Genomic DNA, 20,866 nt, shown 5'->3' on the forward strand with positions numbered 1-20,866 from the left:
GATCCGGGATTGCATCACCCCCTATAACTGAGACCATGGAAGGTAGGAGAATGAATACTCTAACCCAGTGATATGCAACCTGCGGACCTCCAGCTGTTGTGAAACTACACATCCCAGCATGCATTGCTACAGTTTTAGCATTTTCTAATACTCTGGTAAGGCATGCTGGGATGTGTAGTTTCACAACAGCTGGAGGTCAGCAGGTTGCCTATGCCTGCTCTAACCCAACTGTTCCTGCTCTAAGACCAACAACTATGGGCTCCCCTAAGCAGCTGTTGAAGGAAGACAGTTGCCAAGCAAGAAATGCTATAAAAAGATATATACCGTATTTTTCGCTCCATTAGACCTCGTTTTTAGTGGAGGAAAACAGGAAAAAATATTCTGAACCACATAGTGTAATAAAATATTCAATAAACTATAACAGATTACCATTTGAACCATGTAAAGTGAACAGCAGGGTAGCAGGGTCAGCCAGCGCAGGCAGGGAAGGGATCCGGGCAGCAAGGTCAGCACTGGCAGGCAGCCTCCCCCCCCCCCCCCCCCACACAGGCATCCTCTCTCTTCCCCTTCCCCACAATGCTATTAATAAAAAAAAAATACATAAAGATTCCTGCAGCTTCACCCCAGCAGCGCAGGCTCATCAATATAATTATAGAACTATATTATGCCCATAGCCAGCTAGCGATGCCCAGGCTCCAATCCTACAGCCTAGACAGGCCCTTCCCGCATCACCAGGGGCTTTGGCTCCCGCATGCACACCGCTGCTGCCTCATGGGGGGCTGTCGGGTAGCAGCCATATTGCCCCGTGCACCAACGTTCACCTTTCTTAGCCTTTTCTGGGGGGATGTTCTGCGCCCGCAGCCACTGGTCCAGGATATACAGCATCTCCCCTCCCAGGTTGCATCTCCCCTCCCAGGTTGATAAAGAGCAGTGGGAGAGTGCAGAGAGACATGGCCGGGCGGCCAGAGGTAGAGCGGGGACGCTGGAGTAACACAGGGTAATAACAATACGGCTATCACCGCTGACAGAGGGGGCGAGTTAGCTGGGAGGCCGGGTGTCACTGGGAGCGGATACTGTACGGCGCTTCAGGCCGTCTGTGATCCCAGGTCTGCAGCCGCCAGCTGCCTGGTTGCTAGGTATGCGGGTGCCCCTAGCTACACCACTGCCTGCGGTGTATGTGATATAAGTGGGGGGGGGCTACTGGTTCCCATCCGCCGCAGGGACCCCGCCACTGATATTACATACATCGCAGGGACCTGCTGCCGACCTGGCCCTGCTGCTCCAGTGCTCTGAGATGCCGGGCAGCAGAGAGCAGACCTGGTGGGCTCCATCTGCGCTGGCTCACCCACATATTTGCTCCATAAGACGTACACACTTTTCCGATTGCATGCGATGCGCGGGCAGGGGAAACTTGAAACTACAAAAGTACCATTGATGCAATTTCCTGCTGCCGTGAAACTACACAAGTACCAACAATTTTTTATATATATATCTTTTATTCATTAGAATTATTTTAATGGACATTACATACACAGGGGGTGAAATGTAATAGAGTGCGATTTTTTAGAAATGTTCGATTTTTGGTAAAAAATGGCTGAAATCACACGTTTTCCAAAAATCGCACATGTAATAGGGTGCGATTCGCGGTAAAAAAAAAAACACTTTTTGACGTGAATTCGCACATTTTGAAATGGTGATTTTTAGTCACAATTCGCATCCAGATGTTTTCCCATTATAAAGTATACAACTCGCAAATGTAATATGGTGCGAATTTACCCAAAAAATCGCCCAAAAAAAAGACCAGGTTCTGACAGGACGAATTTGACAGAACCATGCATTGAGATCTGTGCATAGTCCTGTGAAAAAGTTTTTTTTAAATGGCGTGGGGTCCCCCCTCCTGAGCATAACCAGCCCTGGGCTCATTGAGCTGGACCTGGTTCCAAAAATATGGGGGACAATAAGTGTAGGGGTCCCCCGTATTTCTGAAACCAGCCCCGGACTCTTGGCCCGGTCCTGGTACCAAAAATCTGGGGGCCAAAAATCTGGGGGTCCCCCTTATTTTGAAACCAGCACCGTGCTCCAACAGCCCGCGGAGGCATGACACTGCCTGGGGACACTTTTTATATAAGGTCCCCGGCCGAAACATGAGCTCCATGGCTGGTCAGCCTTGGACGGGGTACCTGGAGGAGTGCCCCCCCCCCCCCGGCTTCACCCGTCCAGGGCTGAAGCCCGGGGCTGTCACCGGCATCCGTGGCCAGTGGACGTCGGCCTGATAGGGTTAATTCTCACATTCCTAACATTGCTTTATGCAGGAGAACTACAAGTACCAGCAGACCTCCCCCGCATGCTGGGACTTGGAGAACCACAAGTCCCAGCAAACGGGGCATTAATGGGCCCGCTGGGACTTGTAGTCCACCTGAAAAAAGAATGTTAAAAGAAAAGACACACACAGAGAAAAGTATAACTTTATTACACACACATACACACACCTCACTTTTAGACCAATATACTTACCAATCCAGGGTCCAGCGCTGGTCTCTGTGCTGCATAGCCGGCTCACCCCGCACTGACAGCAGGGTGAGCCGCCTTTCTCCGGCGCAGCTATCACCTTCTGTAGTGCTGTCCCAGCGCTACAGAGGCTGCTAGCGTGGTTTGCTTATGCGTCTCCATGGAGACGCATAGCTCAGCCAATCAGGGCTGAGCTATGCATCTCAATGGAGACACATCGGCCAATCGCGCTATCAGCCTCTGTAGCGCTGGGACAGCATTACAGAAGGTGATAGCTGCGCCGGAGAAAGGCGGCTCACCCTGCTGTCAGTGCGGGGTGAGCCGGCTATGCAGCACAGAGACCAGCGCTGGACCCTGGATTGGTAAGTATATTGGTGTAAAAGTGGGGTGTGTGTATGTGTGTGTAATAAAGTTATACTTTTCTCTGTGTGTGTCTTTTCTTTTAACATTATTTTTACAGGTGGACTACAAGTCCCAGCGGGCCCATTAATGCCGGTGGTAAAGCCTAGAATCTCAAGTCCCAAAGTCCATTAAAACCTTGAAGTTCAATAGATGATGGATTTCCACTAGACAACCATTCAAACCATGCCATGAACTTACCATAGAAAATTTACAGGAAAGAAAGATTAAGATCTTGGACCGATTTCTGGACTAGAATATTATTGGAAAATCTGTGACGCAGTCTTGGAGCTCTAAGGCTGCTTGTGAGTTCTGCACAGAGAAGGGGGAAGTATAACATTCCTAGAGTAAGGCCAGAGAGCCAGAGCTGGCTGTGAGTAGGGTTCACTAGCTGTGATGTCTGCTTGGGAGCTGTTGCTAAGTACAAGGCCAGGCAAACTCTTCTACATGTCACATTTAGAGTTTTATTTGTCCCTATCTGCTCCTACCTCCAATCTCTGTCTTCACAGCTCCCTCTCTCCATATCCAGCAAGTTTGAAACAGATCAGTGTCCCTGCAAAAATTGCTTTTACTTTATGTTATGACATGTTTTAGCACACAAAGGAGTAATTTAGTTCTTCGATTGACCTCTAGTTGTCACTGGCGGTACTTCACCTCATAGAGGTGAGGAGTAGTTATCCTTTTATCAAAAAAGGTGAGGAGTCGTTATCTTTTTATATACATATAGATTGTGCGCTAACATGTGCGGTGTAAGCTTGCACCCTACAGAGCTTGTGTATAATTGTTTGCACTTTTCAATGATTCAGTGAAACATGTACTTTCACCAAGAGTGCCCAGACCTTTGCTAGCAACTGTATATGACCCTAGACGCTGAATACATGAGCTCCCTGTATAATGCAGATCATTATAAATACATTGTTGGGCTTCTAGGACGAAGACGCACATTTACTAACATTTTAAAGTTACTATACACATCATCAATTTATAAATGTGTGTTTAAGCGCTGGAGTAACTTTAGATGTGTGTGGGCCTTCCACATCATTAGATGGTTGGCGACCATCAAATGATGTGGGTGTTCCCCCACAGCCTGCGAATGGATGTTTATGTTAAACATCCAATCGCAGCCCGTGCATACGAAAGTGGAGTGCCTATCGGCATTCGCAGGGTGGGGTCTGGTGGAATAGCATGGCTGCAAGTTCGCAGCCTTGCGAAATAACCAGAATAACCCCCTATGACCCACTGAAAATTATACATGTGTCATCTACGATCCCTTTAGGTGATTGTATGGCTCTGGCAGCTGATGTACAGGCTTTGGCAGCTGATGACAGACGAACAGAAATTTTATTTAATTAACTTCCAATACTGTAGGTCCAGAACTGATGAGTTACTGATATATACAACGTCTTCATCCATGTGACCTTGTAATAGGCACAGTAACCTTTATTACCAGTGTTAGGGTCTGGTCATCATCCCTTAGTTTCTATACACATAGATGAAATCAACATTTTCATCCAGTTTTATAGCAATGAAGTGAATACAAAGCGAGATGAGAGAGATCCTGTATACAGCCAGGCACAGCGCCAAGTGCATACAACAGAGGAAGGGGCTAGGGAAAAGGGGGGACGGGAACGGGAACTAAGCTGGGGAAGGGAAGCAGAATCGGCAATAAGGAAATACCAAGCCGACGTTGCCATGACGACCAAGTCACTAAACATCAACACAGTAGGGTCACGGAGATCAGCCTCCGAACTCAATCTCCTCTCCAGGTAACTAGTTCATCCCCATTGTATGTGTTATAAGAGAATGGAGTTATAAGTCTTTACTTGTCTAATGGACAGACCAAGGCAGAGATGGTATCCACCACAAGAGCCTTGTACCGCTAGTGGAGAGGTGATGATTTGGGATTATTATAGACCCATCATTAGGTCCACCATGAAGTCCTCATTATCACAATAAAACTGGTTCATGAATCGGCAATGATGGAGCGGTGATCCCGCGCAGACCAGACAACCTACAACTAATGGGATCATTGGGATTATAAGGAAAACGATGGAGGAAGAGTGGTCCAGAACACCTCCAATACATACTGATAAATAAGACTTTTACATAAATAATGATACAGTAAAATATAAGCTGGGTACACACTAGAGCGACGAGGATTCAGTCCCACATCAGAACGAATCCCTGCCCATGGGGATTTCTAGTACTCACTGGTACAATGGAAATGAAGGATGTTCCATCTTTGAGTACCAAGAATTGGGTTACTAGCGATGTCCATGGGTTTGATGTGCAGCACATAAAATTTAACATAATCGCCTATCACCGCAGTAGCAGACATATTGCCGGTAACACAGCGATATGCCAGACCGATCCAGCAGACCAGGCATTATATCGCTTAGTTTATACTCAGCTTTATTTTTTACCTCCGTATAGATTTAAAGGTGCCCATACACGTTACAATTATTGTATACAATATTGTATACAATATCGCATCTCATCCAATCTCGGTTTGGCGATGAGATCAGATGAGATGTGCAGCACATACTTTTTGTACTAGATCTCATCTCATCTGATCTCATTGCAAAACAGATATGCGATGAGATGCGATATTGTATACAATATTGTATACAATAATTGTAACATGTATGGGCACCTTAACACATTTTAGGGCTTAATGTGGAGTAGGTGATTAACCCATTTAAGTGCCAAAATCTCTGTGTGAGATGTGCAAAATATCCACTAAAAATGACAGTCGCTCACATCTGCTAAATAAATAAAAATAAAAAATATAGTGTAAAAAAATATTGGTACTTGTGTATTAGCACGGCGCCCGTTACGCGGTTAGCATAACGGCGCTGTCAGAATCAGCGTAGTGTTCACGCGGCCAGCATAGATAACGTAGTCAGGCAGAAGTAGCGTAGTGTTCCCGCGGCCAGAGTCAGCGTCCCTGTCAGTGACTGCGTAATGGCTGCAGAACCTGTCACAATGTTCAGTTAACACATGTCATCATTACTGTCTCAGATGTGTGAATGTGTGAATGTGTTCCTGAAACACCTCCACTATCCACGCCTGCCTGAAGCGTGGCAAGCGCAGCGAGCCCCGCGAGGGTACGCGTTACGTGTCCTCCCATACTTTTGCATACCCCCACTATCTACGTCGGCGTGGAGTTGATTTTATAAAGTATGGCGAGCCACCGAGCCTGAAGCGTGGCGAGGGGACGTGGATTACTTCACATGTATTCTCACTTACTGGAGATGTGCACTCTGACAGAGCCCTTCATGAGTGCACATCTTCAGTAAGTGAGAATTGTACCCCGAGCTACTCGGATTCTGTGCAGAATATACCTGTATCTTAATCAAGCATAGGCAAGACCATGTATGAAAATTGAGAGGCTCACGCACGGACTCAACATCTGTATGCAATTAGCCTGCATCAATATTGAACCCCTGATGAAGTCCCGTGTGGGGACGAAATGCGTTGGGAATATATGTTTGCTCTGTTGAAATATCTGAACCTTTTAATGGTCTGAACCAACCACCAATACCGAGTGGAAAAATAGACTTTTAATAAACGTTTGAAATTTATGGACTTTACTTTATGGACTTTACTTTATGTACTTTAGAAAGTTTAAGAATTACTTGAAGGCTTGTTTGACCTAATCCTTAAGGTCACCTTAAAGGGCGCCATCTTACAATTGTTTCATATATATATATATAGTTATATGTTGCCTAATGATTAAATATTCTAAGGGTATTTACAGTGCCGTAACTATAGAGGGTGCAGGGGATGCAGTTGCTATGGGGACGTCGGGTTATGGGGGCCCCAAGGCAATCCCCTGCACCCTCTATAATATAGTGAGACCAGCATGTAACTTACTGGTTGAGACTCGAGGAGGGAGGTGAAGCTGCTGCAGACTCTGGAAGCACTGTACAGTAGCTGCCGCTGCCCCATCCTGTCATCATGAGCTTGTCACTGTCTTACGGGGTGAGAGGACGGAGGACAGAGGTGAAGCCCCTTCATGTGCAGTCTCTGAAACTACAGTAACTGCGGCGCCAGCTGTGCGCGGCTGACGGACTGCTCAAGCACTTTACTGCGCATCCATCAGCCACGCACAGCTGGCGCCTCAGCTACTGTAGTTTCAGAGACTGCACATGAAGCGGCTTCACCTCCGTCCTCCGTCCTCTCATGCCATAAGTGACATGCATTGCTCATGATGACAGGATGGGGCAGTGGCAGCTACTGTACAGTGCTTCCGGAGTTTGCACACAAAGCAGCTTCACCTCCATCCTCTCACTCAGCAAGTTACATGCTCAATCATACTGACAGCCAGGGCTCACAACCTGGATTGGGCAATGGCAGCTACAATAAAAACTCGGTAGGGTGGAGACATATTTGCATAACAGCGGAGGTGGCATAATAAAGGATATATGGGGTATGGGGGGACAACAATGGCTATACTGCGGGCAGGGGATGGCACAATAATGGATATACAGGGAGGAGGTGATGGCCCAACCTGGCCTGTGGCAGCAGTGATTAAAAATAAAAATGATAAAACTTTGAAGGGTCCATTGGGATTGTCTTGGGGCCATCACAAGTCATTGTGCCCCATAAAAATTGCATCCCCTGCACTGTAGATAGAGGGGCCAGTCTGCCTCTCCGGCTATGCCCTCTCCTGTTCATCAAAGCCCCCTCCCATTTGTCAGTCTGTCTCTCCATCTATTCCTCCGGCCTGCTGGGTGGGGGGCCCTTTCAAGATTTTGCTATGGGGCCCGCAGAGTTCTAGTTACGCCCCTGGGTATATATATTGTGGCTATACCATAATCACGTCATCTTTTCTTTCATTTTCATTTATATTCCCTTTCCCAGACTGCTCTCGTCTACCTCTTGGTGTGGGATTCCCCCACAGACACATTCCCAGTAGTCATTTCCTTGTGCACTGTCCCTTGTGTGTTTTTGGTTCCCATTCTTGGCAGAAGATCACATGTATGACATTATACTGCCATTTGCTGTGCACTTGAGCGAAAGCTATTGTTCTGTGTTATCAGTAATTTCCTGCACAAAGGGACCTCGTACCACTGGAATTCATTTTTAGGGATTGTACTAACTTGCTTAACACATGTTGGCACAGTAGTTGGCATTGCTGCATCACATAAGTAATCATCATTAATCATATTAGGTCATGAGAGAAAATCCCACAAAAGGCTCTATAGTTGTGGAGTTTGTACTTTCTCTGTATTTTTACGTGGTATTTCTTCCACACTCCAAATAACATACTGGTAGGTTCTCTGGCTTCGAATATATATGAACCACATATACGAACCACAGTGATTTTGTGAGAAAAATCTAATGATTCCACAGATGGGCAGGCAGCGGTGTCCTATAAGGGGAATTCTGTCTGGCATTGTAAATGTTACATCAAATGATCCCGCTATATCTATGATATATCAGATCCATGTCTCCAGTTTGGTTAGTTCAGATCTGATTTATGGAAATCTAACGGGGCAGAGCCTCAGGAAGAAAACTGACCATCTTGTTACAATCCGGTAGCTGATGATTGGTTTAGGGGTGTGGCTTAATGTGTCCTGCTTAATGTGTATCATCTCAATGGATTACATTTTTGTGAATTCTATTTGTGGCTTGTCTAACTTGTAATTTAACTGTATCGTGTATGTTCTGTACATATGGGGGTCTAACTATGAGGCTATTTCTTAAAAGGATGCAGTCATCCAATCTTTCTACAGGTCTCTCAGAGATTCTGTAAGGCTGTAAAGTCAATAGATTCAGCTTGGAGTGCAGATAAATAACTGAGCAGACCTATGTGTGAGTCCACAGGCTATTCATCTGAGACTCCGATAAATGGCATTTGCGGCCCAGTCCACAATATAGTCACTTTTGACTCATATCCAGCTCCATCCTCCTCCTTTTGAGTGTCCACTCATGTTCCAACATTGCGAGGAAGTGTTGAAAACCATCCAGATATTCTAATACCTGATTGCAGAGCAGAACCGAATGGCCGGATAAAAATAGATGGACAAGAATCTGTAGACCAGAAACTAGAGAATACAGTGAACAAAGTACCAGCCCGGCATCACATAATCAAAGTTACAAATTAGGTCATCAATGTCGAGGTCAGTAACACCACTCAAGGTCACTAAGACCCCCACACACACACCCCACACACACACGCACACACCATCTTGCCTTCAAAATAAATTCTTTGCATGGTGGCTGTTTGGAGCCCCTGACATTGGGCTTGACGTGTCGGGTGATAGATTCTATACTGTAGATGTAGGCCTGGTTTGTGACTACCAACAATAACCTCGTATGATATGTGTCAGGAGCACCTGGTGAAGGAAAGCAGTTAGGTGGCGGGGTCTTCTAGAATGATTGTTTAGTTATGCTACAGGGAATTGTGTACTGAATACCAGTATATAGGTGAGTGCATTTTACCTTGACAAAGCAATCATGAACATTATCCGTCACTTACACTTACGCTAGGTTTACGTTCCCCGGTCTATGCATTTCAACACTACAAGATTTATTGGTTTCATGTCAGACAGAATTATATATATAGCAGACTTGGGAAATTGTATTGTCCAGACATAAAACACACTCTCTCCCATTGTCACGGCGACTTGATATTTAAAAAACAATGAATTGCCCTTTGCCCAAAATAGCTACAAGTAGAAAAAGGTAGTGGTGGGGAGGGGGCTTTGGAATATAATGTTATTTTTGTTTTTACATAGAAAGAACAATGACCTGCTGATGACATCATAATGTACTAAAATGAACGGGGTTTTTCTTTTGTCTTCCGATTGTAAATTGTCCTTCTAGCAATGGGCAGAGATGTCTCTTGAGCAGCTGTAATGTTTATAGTAGAAAATTATTATTAAAGTCTCGCCGTGAAATACATTATCCTGCCCTGACTTTCTACAGCAGCTTTCAGAAAAAGTAAAGTTGGATTCAGCAATTCCTCCCCCTGTGCTATAGGCAGCTGAAGTCATGTTGTGGATCTTGACATCAATAGGGCCATAGAGTAAACCTAGCAGCATTGTATGAGCTAAAAAATAAATGTTTAGACCAGCGTTTTTCAACCCCTGTGCCATGACACACTAGTGCATCTTGAGCTGTTCTTAAGTGTTCCCCCAGTTTGACTGTTATTCACTGGTCTCTTAATGTCATGTGAGGACCAATGTTTTTATTTTTTTGGTTACCTGTGGTGACCAGTGTGATTGTTTTTTCATATGTGGACTAATAGGTTGTTTTTTTCCTGTGGGTGCCAATGTTTTCCCCTGTGGGGGTCTGATGTTGTGCTTTGAAAATTTTCAAATCGTGTTTGCTGTACTGTGAGTTGAAATTTTTTGAAATTCAGTGGTTCTCAACCTCGGTCCTCAATGACCCTGAACAGTGCACATTTTCCAGGTCACCCAGCAGGTGCACTGGTGCACTCATTATTCACTGACACATTTTAAAAGATCACAGGTGCAGCTAATTATTTCACCTGTGATTCTGTGTGGAAACCTTAAAAACATGCACTGTTGGGGGTCCTTGAGGACCGAGGTTGAGAACCACTGGTTTAGACAACTGAAGGCGGTAATCCTTAATGGGTAGTACGGTTAATATTGATATAATGTTTCCACTGTTATCCCCCATGCAGTTGGTATTCGGATGCTAACTTGACAGCCAATCTGTCGACACCATATGCTCAACATGGTAAAAAAAAAAGTTCAACAAAAGCAAAGGTCGATGTGGCTATTGTGGAAACATGAAGAGGTCAACATGAGGGTTTCGGTCCACATGCTCAGGTTGACAGTGACACCAAAAAAGTCAACCTTTTTATGAGTCAAACCTTTGCTTGTAGCAACCTTCTGTCACTGTCAACGTTGTGTATGTTGATGTTTTGGTGTCGACCTTGACATTGTCAACTTAATATACACACCCCCTGCATATCTATTTTGTTAGGCTCCACTTACTGAATATTAAGAAAGTTTGCATTAACATGCAGTATTAGTATTACCTGCGCTTTCAGTGTGGCTTTCTGATCAATTACCAATACCTCATTATAGGAAGGTGTGACTATCAATGTGTCTCGCTGTCTGTTCTCATTACCATCATGAGAGAGAGACTGATGAGGGGTTGGGCAGAGATAAGACTGACATTAGATACAAGGATGATAGAGGATATGAGGGGGACAGAGAGGAGAAACGGGATTAGGGTGAAAAAAAAATAGATACAGGGAGTTGGGGGTGGTGGGGACAGAAATGACATACAGGGAGATGATGGTTTAATTGTGAGAAGAAGTGACACAGAGGGACATAGATGAAATACTAGAGAATGGGGAGTGGAGGACAGAGATGAGGTGAAGGAGAGATAGTGGTACTGATGAGGACAGAATTTACATACAGGGAGATGTCAGTTTTAGATGTGAGTAGAAGAAACACATAAGGACATAAATAAAATATTAGAGAATGGGTATTGGGGGACAGAGATGAGGAGAAGGGGAGGTAGTGGTACTGATGAGGACAGAAATTACATACAGGGAGATTGGGGGTCTTAGATGTGAGAAGAGACACAGAAGGACATAGATTATATACTAGAGAATGGGTAGTGGGGGACAGAGATCAGGAGAAGGGGAGGTAGTGGTACTGATGAGGACATAAATTACATACAGAGAGATTGGGGGTCTTCGATGTGAGATGTGACACAGAAGGACATAGATGAGATACTAGAGAATGGGAAGTGGGGGACAGAGATGAGGAGAAGGGGAGGTAGTAGTAGTGATGGACATGGGAGATGCGAAGAGGCTAGCGATGACAGACCGGGAGATTTGAGGTAAACGGAGAATTTAAAAAATTAAATAAATAACTGGCAACGCTGACCACAATAACTAGCAGCCCGGTGTAGGACATCTCCAAAATACTAGAATAATATGTTTATTAAAATAAATTGAATTACCATGGTCATTATTATGATGATATGTATTCATTTCTTTATGGTAGAATGTGTACTCATGTAAAAGTGTAATTAATAATGTCCCCTCTACTGTGAAATGCGAGGATAATCTTCCCACCTGCACTCCATACACTGAATAAGATGGGATATTCCTATAGGTAACCCTCCTCTATAGGTGGAATGCAACACTAGAGACTGTAGGGCAGATTTATCAAGCAAGTGGAAGTGTTATCCTGTAATCATTAGTTCTCATTTATCTAGAACATTCTACAACATAATAGTAACAATCTGTTTGGTAACCATGGGCAACACCTCCGCTTGTCATCTTTCTAAGGTTTGATCACCCTCCTCTCATGTGTCATTGCAGCTCTGTGACAGATGGCAAGGAGAATATGTGAAGAAAATAGTTTAGCATAAGTTACAAGGTCATTAAAGGCTTCAGATATGCAAATACTCCATCTTCTTCCTAGAAATCTCATTATGATTGACTGGTAAATAAAAGATAGTGTGATGCCATATAACACTGTTCCACGGGAACACAAACCTGCATGTAACGTTCTCTCCCCCAAGGGAGCCATCTGATTGGCAGCTTCTACTTGTATTAATGAATACAGCATAACAGACTGTCTTTCAGCATATACAGTATTATGAGTATTGACGGCAACATAAACTGAGCAGTATGTTCCTACAGAGTACACAATGCCCTTATTGCCTCCACATTCTGTCTCCGCAGGACCCCAGTAAGGAATGCTTCACACTAAAGTTTGATTTGAACGTTGACATAGAGACGGAGATCGTACCAGCGATGAAGAAGAAATCTCTGGGGTAAAACGTTTTCCTTTTCTGAAATTAGATCTGTCTGAATTGAGACTGCCTGGGAGATGTCTCAAACCTTTTCAAAGAGTGGTGTATTTGCCCATAGCAACCAACCAATCAGCTTCTTTATCAGGTATTTTATATAAAATGATAGGTAAAAGCTGATCAGTTGCTATGGGCAATTCCACATTTGTTCATTTCTCTACTCTGTGGAAAGATTGATATAGCCCCCCCCCCCCCCCCCTGTGTTCCTTTACTATTAATATTTATTCATGTTTGGGATATTAAACGGTTGCTTAGTATACAGTTATGTCAATATTTATATTTTTTAGGACACTGTTTTTGCAAAGTTTTGGTGACATCACTGAGGCATGAGGTGCATGAGGGTGCCCCAGTGAATCTCATTAATATGTGCCAAATTGATCAGCTGGATCATCATAATGATTGGTCCAGCCCACAATTTAACTGCCACTACTGGCAACTGGTTCATTTCGTAGGTGAGTTGCTCCCAAACTTACTTGCATCACAGCGCCCCAGAGTATCAGAATTTAATTCATGGCGCCCCCTATGAGAACAGTTTTTTTTATTGATAAATTTGAAGAAAAGAAAAAATTGCACCTTCATGTTACCCTTAGGGACAGTTATGTGGTAGTGCACAGTTGTTCTTCTGTCCACATCTCTATATACCAGTTAGAAGCCTGCCAAAATGACGGCTTCTGCAATGTACTTTCACTTTGAGCTGTGACCGTTCTCTCTTTACTTTGAGTTGTGAAAGTTTTTAGCCCACAAACTCGTCAACCCACATCAAGTCCCTATGGCCAATATCTGTCTTCACAGCTCCCTCTCTTCATATCCAGCATATCCCAGATCAGTGTCCCTGCAAAAATTAGTTCTACTTTTACAAATGAGTAATGTGGTTCTTCAAGTGGCCTCTATATAGATAAAAGACTAACTACTCCTCACCTCTATGAGGTTAAGTACCACCACTGACCACTAGATGCCACTTGATGGACCAAATTGCTCCTTTGTGTGCTAAAAGATGCCATAACAGAAAGTGAAAACAATTTTTGCAGAGACACTGATCTGTTTCAAACTTGCTGGACATGGAAAGAGGGAGCTGTGAAGACAGAGATAGGAGGTAGGAGCATACAAGGACTGGGGGTGGGGTGGAGAGTTTGTGGGCTAAAAATGGTCACAGCTCAAAGTGAAAGTAAAAACTGTCATTTTGATGAGCTTGTAACTAGTGGCTGATGATTGTCAGCCACAGTACCACTGATTCTAAATCATTTGATTTGGTCTTGGACCACCAACACAAGGCACCTCAGCAAGAGCCTAGCGGCACCATAGGATGCCTAGGCACACAGTTCGGGAACCACTGTCATAGGTAACACCAAACACAAGAGAATGCTTTTTGAATGGAAAAAAAAATGATGACATTGAAATATTGAGGATAATTGGTCTCTATTGTTTCTTTAGTACAATAGAGGATGAATTTGTGTTTGTTTCTAATGATGAATTCACAGACCTGTGTTATATCAGGTTCAACAAACATAAATACGTCTCTGCGTAGATGATATAAAGATTTTGGTGAAATAAACAGGAAAGTCACTTTATCTTGTGAACATTACACCTAACGCTATAGTGACGTCTGTCATTATAAGGACTAGCCCCTAACTAGATTGTGCTATCCTGAAATAAGGACCAACTGATTTCTTCAAGTTTAAGCAGCAAATTCCTCCCCTATGTGATCTGCGGAGGAGAAATGGCAGCCGCCTGCCTGTAATTTCATGTGTCGCGTTCAAAGAGTTCTGAGAACAAAAAGGTCTTTTTGTAGATTAAAGTTCCTCACACTTGGTTTGCTTTTCATTATGGTAGGGATTGGCTCATTAGCGACGGACGCGGCTGGTTTACAGTATGGCTTTTTATTGAGCCACAGAGCTGACCTTTAAATCAGGAATGCAAGGGAAAGGTCAGAGAGATGGTTTGTATTAGGATTTGGAAAGGTGAATCTTCTGCAGAGATAGTTACATTTCAGGTGGTTTGTCCCATAAAAGTAGATGGGTTATTTTTGTTAACTATTATTGTCCTGTCTTTTGTATTACTATAAGGAATGGAATCATTTTAAAATAGTTATTTTTCCTGGATAATGAATTGTGACAAGGATCACCAACATGAAGACTTTGGCATTTATTTTATAAAGCAGGTCACAGCATACCAGATGAATTTTAAATAGGCAAGTGTAGATACAGGCAGCAGCATACAGGTAATCACAGCACAAACAGACTCATGCAAATGCTCCAGTGGCCCCTACCACAGCCCACATCCCGGCCTATCACTTGGGCAGCTAATCCACCATCAAGAGCAAGGTGACTCTGCCCTGGAAACACTTATATCAGGAGATGACAGGTGCTGCTGATTACACCCCTGGCTTCTGCAACTTCTCCATAACCTGGTCTGGATCCTCCACATTACTCTCATGTGGAGAGATGCCGTCTGTCACAATATCTATTATTAATGAAGTCACCAGTTTTATCTGTTTATTGTGCAGTAACTGCAGAGATGCGCCAAATGTACAATTCACCAGAATCTTTAGAGGTATATTTACCTGGCAACCCCTCAGTTCTGTCTATCATTTTCTAGTATGCAATAGAGAGATTATAGAACAATATCTGATTGGTTGCTATGGGCATCCTTAGTGATTTTTACAGGGGTTTAGATGTGACCATGATTTCCCAGCAGTGTTAGGGCTTTGTATACAGTTATCACTTCTTCCAGGAGCTAAAACACAAATCTGTTGTCATGTAGACACCAATTTCTCAACGGTAATTTGAAAATGAACTTTGAACTTAGAACCCAGTTTGGTAAATATTTGCTGAATTTATAACACTTTGGGAGTATCCAATCAGTTTCATATAAACTTTGGGAGCGTAACCAAACAGATATTATCTACTATCTTCTAAAATAAGTAGATTCTGATTGGTTGCCTATGGCAACATCCCTTGTGAAATTGTACTCCTACAGTATCTTAGTAAATTTCCCCCAAAATGTCTTCCAAATAAAAGCATTGAAGCTTGCAGCCTGTTGATGGACCCCTATCTCTGCACTAACATTAACAACACACCATTAAATTGTAGTTAAATGCACTTATCTCCTAGGTACACATCCAAACAAGGGATGAAGCTCAAATAGACTTCCTTTATTGAAAGCAGCCGTGTCAAATTAATTAATATGCCTGGGTTCCGTTTTACCCGTATATTGCTGTTATTTTTCCTTCGTAATAGCTGTTCACCGACACGTTACTGATCAGACAGCTAATCTATGGCCCTTATTCTGGTTCACTTGCAAAGGCAAATTCCTTTTCAAATGGACAAATCCATGTGCACTGCAGGCGGGGCAGATGTAACTTGTGCAGAGAGAATTAGATTTGGGTGGGGTTTTACTTCAAAGTGAGATCTACAGTATATTGCAGTGTAAAAATAAAGCAGTCTGTATTTTCCCTGCACAGAAACAAAATAACCCACCCAAATCTAATTCTCTTTGCACATGTCACATCTCCCCCACCTGCAGTGCAGCATGGTTTTGCCCATTTGAGAAGGAATTTGTCTTTGTGAGTGAACCGGTATAAGGGCCAATGTGTACGAAGTGTAGTATTATGCAAAAAGAGGGGGGGTGAACAATCGCACTGGCAGTGTTTATAAGGTAACCCCTTGTTTCAAACAATATTCATAGGCTTTATTATGTGGGGTGTGCTGTCACTTCAACAGTAATTTGAGCAATAACAAGGGAAAAGAAGAAAGACTGTTATGTACGTGATGCACTGTTAGGACAAGAAAAATTAATAAAATGTAACCTTTAATTGTTTATTTTAAGATTTGCGACATATAAAAACAATTGCCAAGGAGGCAAAGAGGAAGAAACAAAGTGTTTTTAAAAAAGGGGATATAGATCCTCTCAAATTGAACCCCAATGTCCTGTTCCCAGTGTAATTGCTAGATTAGGTGCGTGTTGCTGTATATCTTACAGTGTGTACCCACTCATGAAATGAACAAATCTGTTACAATTTTCACTTAATTAAGTTACTTTTGTTTAATATTAGTTTATAACACAGATTGCTCCCAAGGACTGTGCAGATAAATTAGGACAGCAAAGTAAATATGTCTGTTTGGTCCTTTTAAACATCAAAAAAAGGGGTTGCCGCCTAGTATCTGCACAGATATTGCGCAGTGTGTAGCACAGTCTTAAATAATAACAGACTACGGGGCCGGCTGGTAGTATACGTGCCGTATTTCACATCTAAAGTGTACCTGTTAGATCTGATATTGGGAACACAAATCGGCTGTTAGTGTTCTCTGCCGTTTGTTTGGTTCCTCTCCGCAGGGAAAGTGGCTTGTACGTATGCCACTGTTCCCGGCTGTGCTGGTAGTGCGTCGGTGTCTGTGGGGAGATCACAGTCAGTGGTAAGGCTGTGATTCTCCAACTCGCAGACCCGCGTCGCGCTCCGTCACTTGACACTGCGCCTAACAGAGGGACGCACCGGCCGGGTGCTGTATCTGCACTGGCGTGCTGTAATCACATCTGAGTCTTGGGAGACCGTGGTCAGGTTCTGACCCCACAGCTCCTATCAGATGCGCCCTCTGTGAGTGGATACTGTAACGCCCTATACATCAATCAAAATACATTTCATGGGGGAAGGGGACATGGGGATATTTCACACACTAAGTGTGTCTGGTCAACGCGCGTGTCGCCACCAGCTTCATCAGGACCTCGTCCTGATGAAGCTGGTGGCGACACACGCGTTGACCAGACACACTTAGTGTGTGAAATATCCCCATGTCCCCTTCCCCCATGAAATGTATTTTGATTGATGTATAGGGCGTTACAGTATCCACTCACAGAGGGCGCATCTGATAGGAGCTGTGGGGTCAGAACCTGACCACGGTCTCCCAAGACTCAGATGTGATTACAGCACGCCAGTGCAGATACAGCACCCGGCCGGTGCGTCCCTCTGTTAGGCGCAGTGTCAAGTGACGGAGCGCGACGCGGGTCTGCGAGTTGGAGAATCACAGCCTTACCACTGACTGTGATCTCCCCACAGACACCGACGCACTACCAGCACAGCCAGGAACAGTGGCATACGTACAAGCCACTTTCCCTGCGGAGAGGAACCAAACAAACGGCAGAGAACACTAACAGCCGATTTGTGTTCCCAATATCAGATCTAACAGGTACACTTTAGATGTGAAATACGGCACGTATACTACCAGCCGGCCCCGTAGTCTGTTATTATTTAAGACTGTGCTACACACTGCGCAATATCTGTGCAGATACTAGGCGGCAACCCCTTTTTTTGATGTTTAAAAGGACCAAACAGACATATTTACTTTGCTGTCCTAATTTATCTGCACAGTCCTTGGGAGCAATCTGTGTTATAAACTAATATTAAACAAAAGTAACTTAATTAAGTGAAAATTGTAACAGATTTGTTCATTTCATGAGTGGGTACACACTGTAAGATATACAGCAACACGCACCTAATCTAGCAATTACACTGGGAACAGGACATTGGGGTTCAATTTGAGAGGATCTATATCCCCTTTTTTAAAAACACTTTGTTTCTTCCTCTTTGCCTCCTTGGCAATTGTTTTTATATGTCGCAAATCTTAAAATAAACAATTAAAGGTTACATTTTATTAATTTTTCTTGTCCTAACAGTGCGTCACGTACATAACAGTCTTTCTTCTCTTCCCTTGTTATTGTAGTATTATGCATACTAAGGCGGCTAAACATCTTTATTTCAGAGAAGTTTTGATACCAGCTTTTGAAAGAAAAGGAATAGAACTGAATAAAGTGGACATATTTCTGGATCAGTCAAACACTCCTCTGTCTCTGAACTTTGAAGCATATAGATTTGGCGGCCACTATCTGAAAGTTAAAGGTAAGGGATGTTGCCCAGTATATAATGCCGTACGTTTGTACATCTGACTGACTGTACCACTAAGAAAGCGATATTTGTGCTGCGGGAATTTTCTTTTCATTATTTTATCATTTTCAGGAATAAACTACAAGAACTAAAACAGTCTTCATTTGTGCTTGTCAGACAGGGGTGTGGCTTATCTGTTTGGAACCGGCCTAGGTGGATCAGGGTGTGGCCTGGGCAGACATAAACTTTTGTTTTTATCTATTAGGTGGCAGATTTATTAAGCCCCTTAGCCAGAAATTATTAAAAAGTATCAGGTAACCATGGAAATACCGGAAATAGCCAGAGAACAATGTACTGATCGTACATTCACACCTAGATTTACCATTAGTCAGCCTAGACCAAGGCACCTGGATAAGGTTAACTAATTTTTTGGGGGGATAACTCATTTTTATGTGTGTTATTTGCTGATACACATATGTGAGGCCTAACCTGTATCTTGCCTAGCACCCTATGTGGGGTCTTAATCCGTCTCTGCTTTCATCATTGCCAACATGGACAGGTTTCCCGTATTTAGGGTGGTATTCATTGTGTGCCAATATTTTTGCAGAAGGGGGGAATATCGGCACTCACCTAGTTAATGCTGCCCTTACCGACTTCAATAACGGTTGTCAGATCAAACTTTTGTTGGAAATGGCTGATTTTTTCGACAATCCACGTCCGTTTTCGCTGATCCCCGGACTGTCCGACAATGGACAGCTGGAACATTGAATTGTAACTGTCGAGTTACTGTCGGATCAAACAAAAACGTCTCAGCATTCTGACTGTTGGGACGTTCCAACAGTCGGAATCCCATATTGAATACCCCCCTTAATACAGGTTGAGTATCCTGTATCCGTACATCCCTTATCCGAATTATTCCAAAAACCGTGGTTTTTGGAATCATTCGAATTTTTTTTTTTTTTTTAACTCCCCTAACCCTCTTTTCATACTTACCAAGTCCCCGGGCGTCCACAGCAGGCCTCCGGCATCTTCTCCAGGGTCTCCAGCGGTCCCAGGAATGCATTGCGCGAGTGTGCGCGCGCACCGGTGACGGAGGCCTGCTGTGGATGCCCGGGGACTGCGTGGACGCCGAGGGACACCATCAGGGGACAGTATGCCTAAAAAAAATATTCCAAAAACCGAAAAATTCCCCTATCCGGAATGCTCGTGGTCCCGAGCATTTCGGATAGGGGATACTCAACCTGTATTTCATGACAAATCACAGCAAATTGTTTTGTTACAGACAACATATACCTCTGTCACACCGCACCTTGGACTTGGGTAATTTCCAGGTTGCTGACACACCGACCTGGGTTGAGGCGTGGTGTGAAAGAACCAAAGCTTATAACTCGGGTCGACCAACAAGGCAATTCAACCCGGATTATACCAGGTTAAACCAGGGTCAACTTCTGTATAATGGGTGACCCGGGTTTAATGTTAAAGTGCCTGTCCTGGGTTGGACACAGTATCGAGGTAAGAAGACCGACAGTGGCATGTTGGGAACCCGGCGCTGGTCTTCTACCCAGTGTCAGGATTCCCGAACGCCGGTATGTTACCCGGTTCCCCTCCTTGCATCACTGTTTGCATAGTTGCTCATTATATGTACACATAACGCATCACCTGTCATGCCGGGGGCTATACCTTACTGTAGCTGCTTCCTGGGAACTTCTCTTAATCATTCCACCTCACAGCTCACCTTGCAGTACACTGTACAAGGCTGTTACACAAACACCCTCAGGTTATATTCGCTTCCAGTTCACCGTCTTCCAAATGAATGATTAGAAAAGAATGTTTCATGCAGTTAAGAGGTTTGTTAAGATTTTGTCTAAATGAAGCCCATGGGGGAAGCCGGAGAGGAGGATGCACCTTCAGGAAAGGCTGACAGGATGTGGCTGTATTGTGGTGTATTCCAGAACGCGGCTAGTCTGCCTGAGCTCTGAGGGCGTAGGGAGGGCGCCCGGCCGCTGCCGCTGCAAGGTAATGTTCTGCAGATCACCCGCAGGCTGCTCACCTCTTCTTCTGACACTCTCTGGTCTATACTGTATGCCTCTGTCCAGCAGCTTGGTCAGTTATCTATGCTCAAGCCGCGGTTTCTGGGGCTGCGGTGCAGCTGTTCTGCCTGTTCTATTGTTATACAGATAATCTATGTTCTGGCAAACGCATCCATCCCTTTGGCAGTCAGTATTGCATCACTTTATTGCTGACACAGATCTTCAGGCGATACATGTAGCT

At 43.9% G+C, this 20,866-nt stretch overlaps 1 protein-coding gene across 3 annotated transcripts in view; it reads left to right on the top strand.

Annotated features, from left to right (window-relative positions):
* The window catches only part of PLEKHG5 (pleckstrin homology and RhoGEF domain containing G5), a 254,737-nt gene that overhangs the window by 174,310 nt on the left and 59,561 nt on the right, over nt 1–20,866 (top strand). For 2 of the 3 annotated variants that reach the window (XM_083162965.1, XM_083162966.1), the window contains 2 exons: nt 12,593–12,684; nt 18,474–18,610. In XM_083162965.1, the coding sequence (XP_083019091.1) occupies nt 12,593–12,684; nt 18,474–18,610 (229 nt within the window). Of the gene's footprint in view, nt 1–12,592; nt 12,685–18,473; nt 18,611–20,549; nt 20,612–20,866 lie in introns of those variants that run through there. The other variant, XM_083162967.1, reaches the window with a different exon arrangement.

This window comes from Crinia signifera, chromosome 19, assembly GCF_055691185.1.
Source record: "Crinia signifera chromosome 19, ASM5569118v1, whole genome shotgun sequence".
In the NCBI taxonomy this organism is placed as follows: domain Eukaryota; kingdom Metazoa; phylum Chordata; class Amphibia; order Anura; family Myobatrachidae; genus Crinia; species Crinia signifera.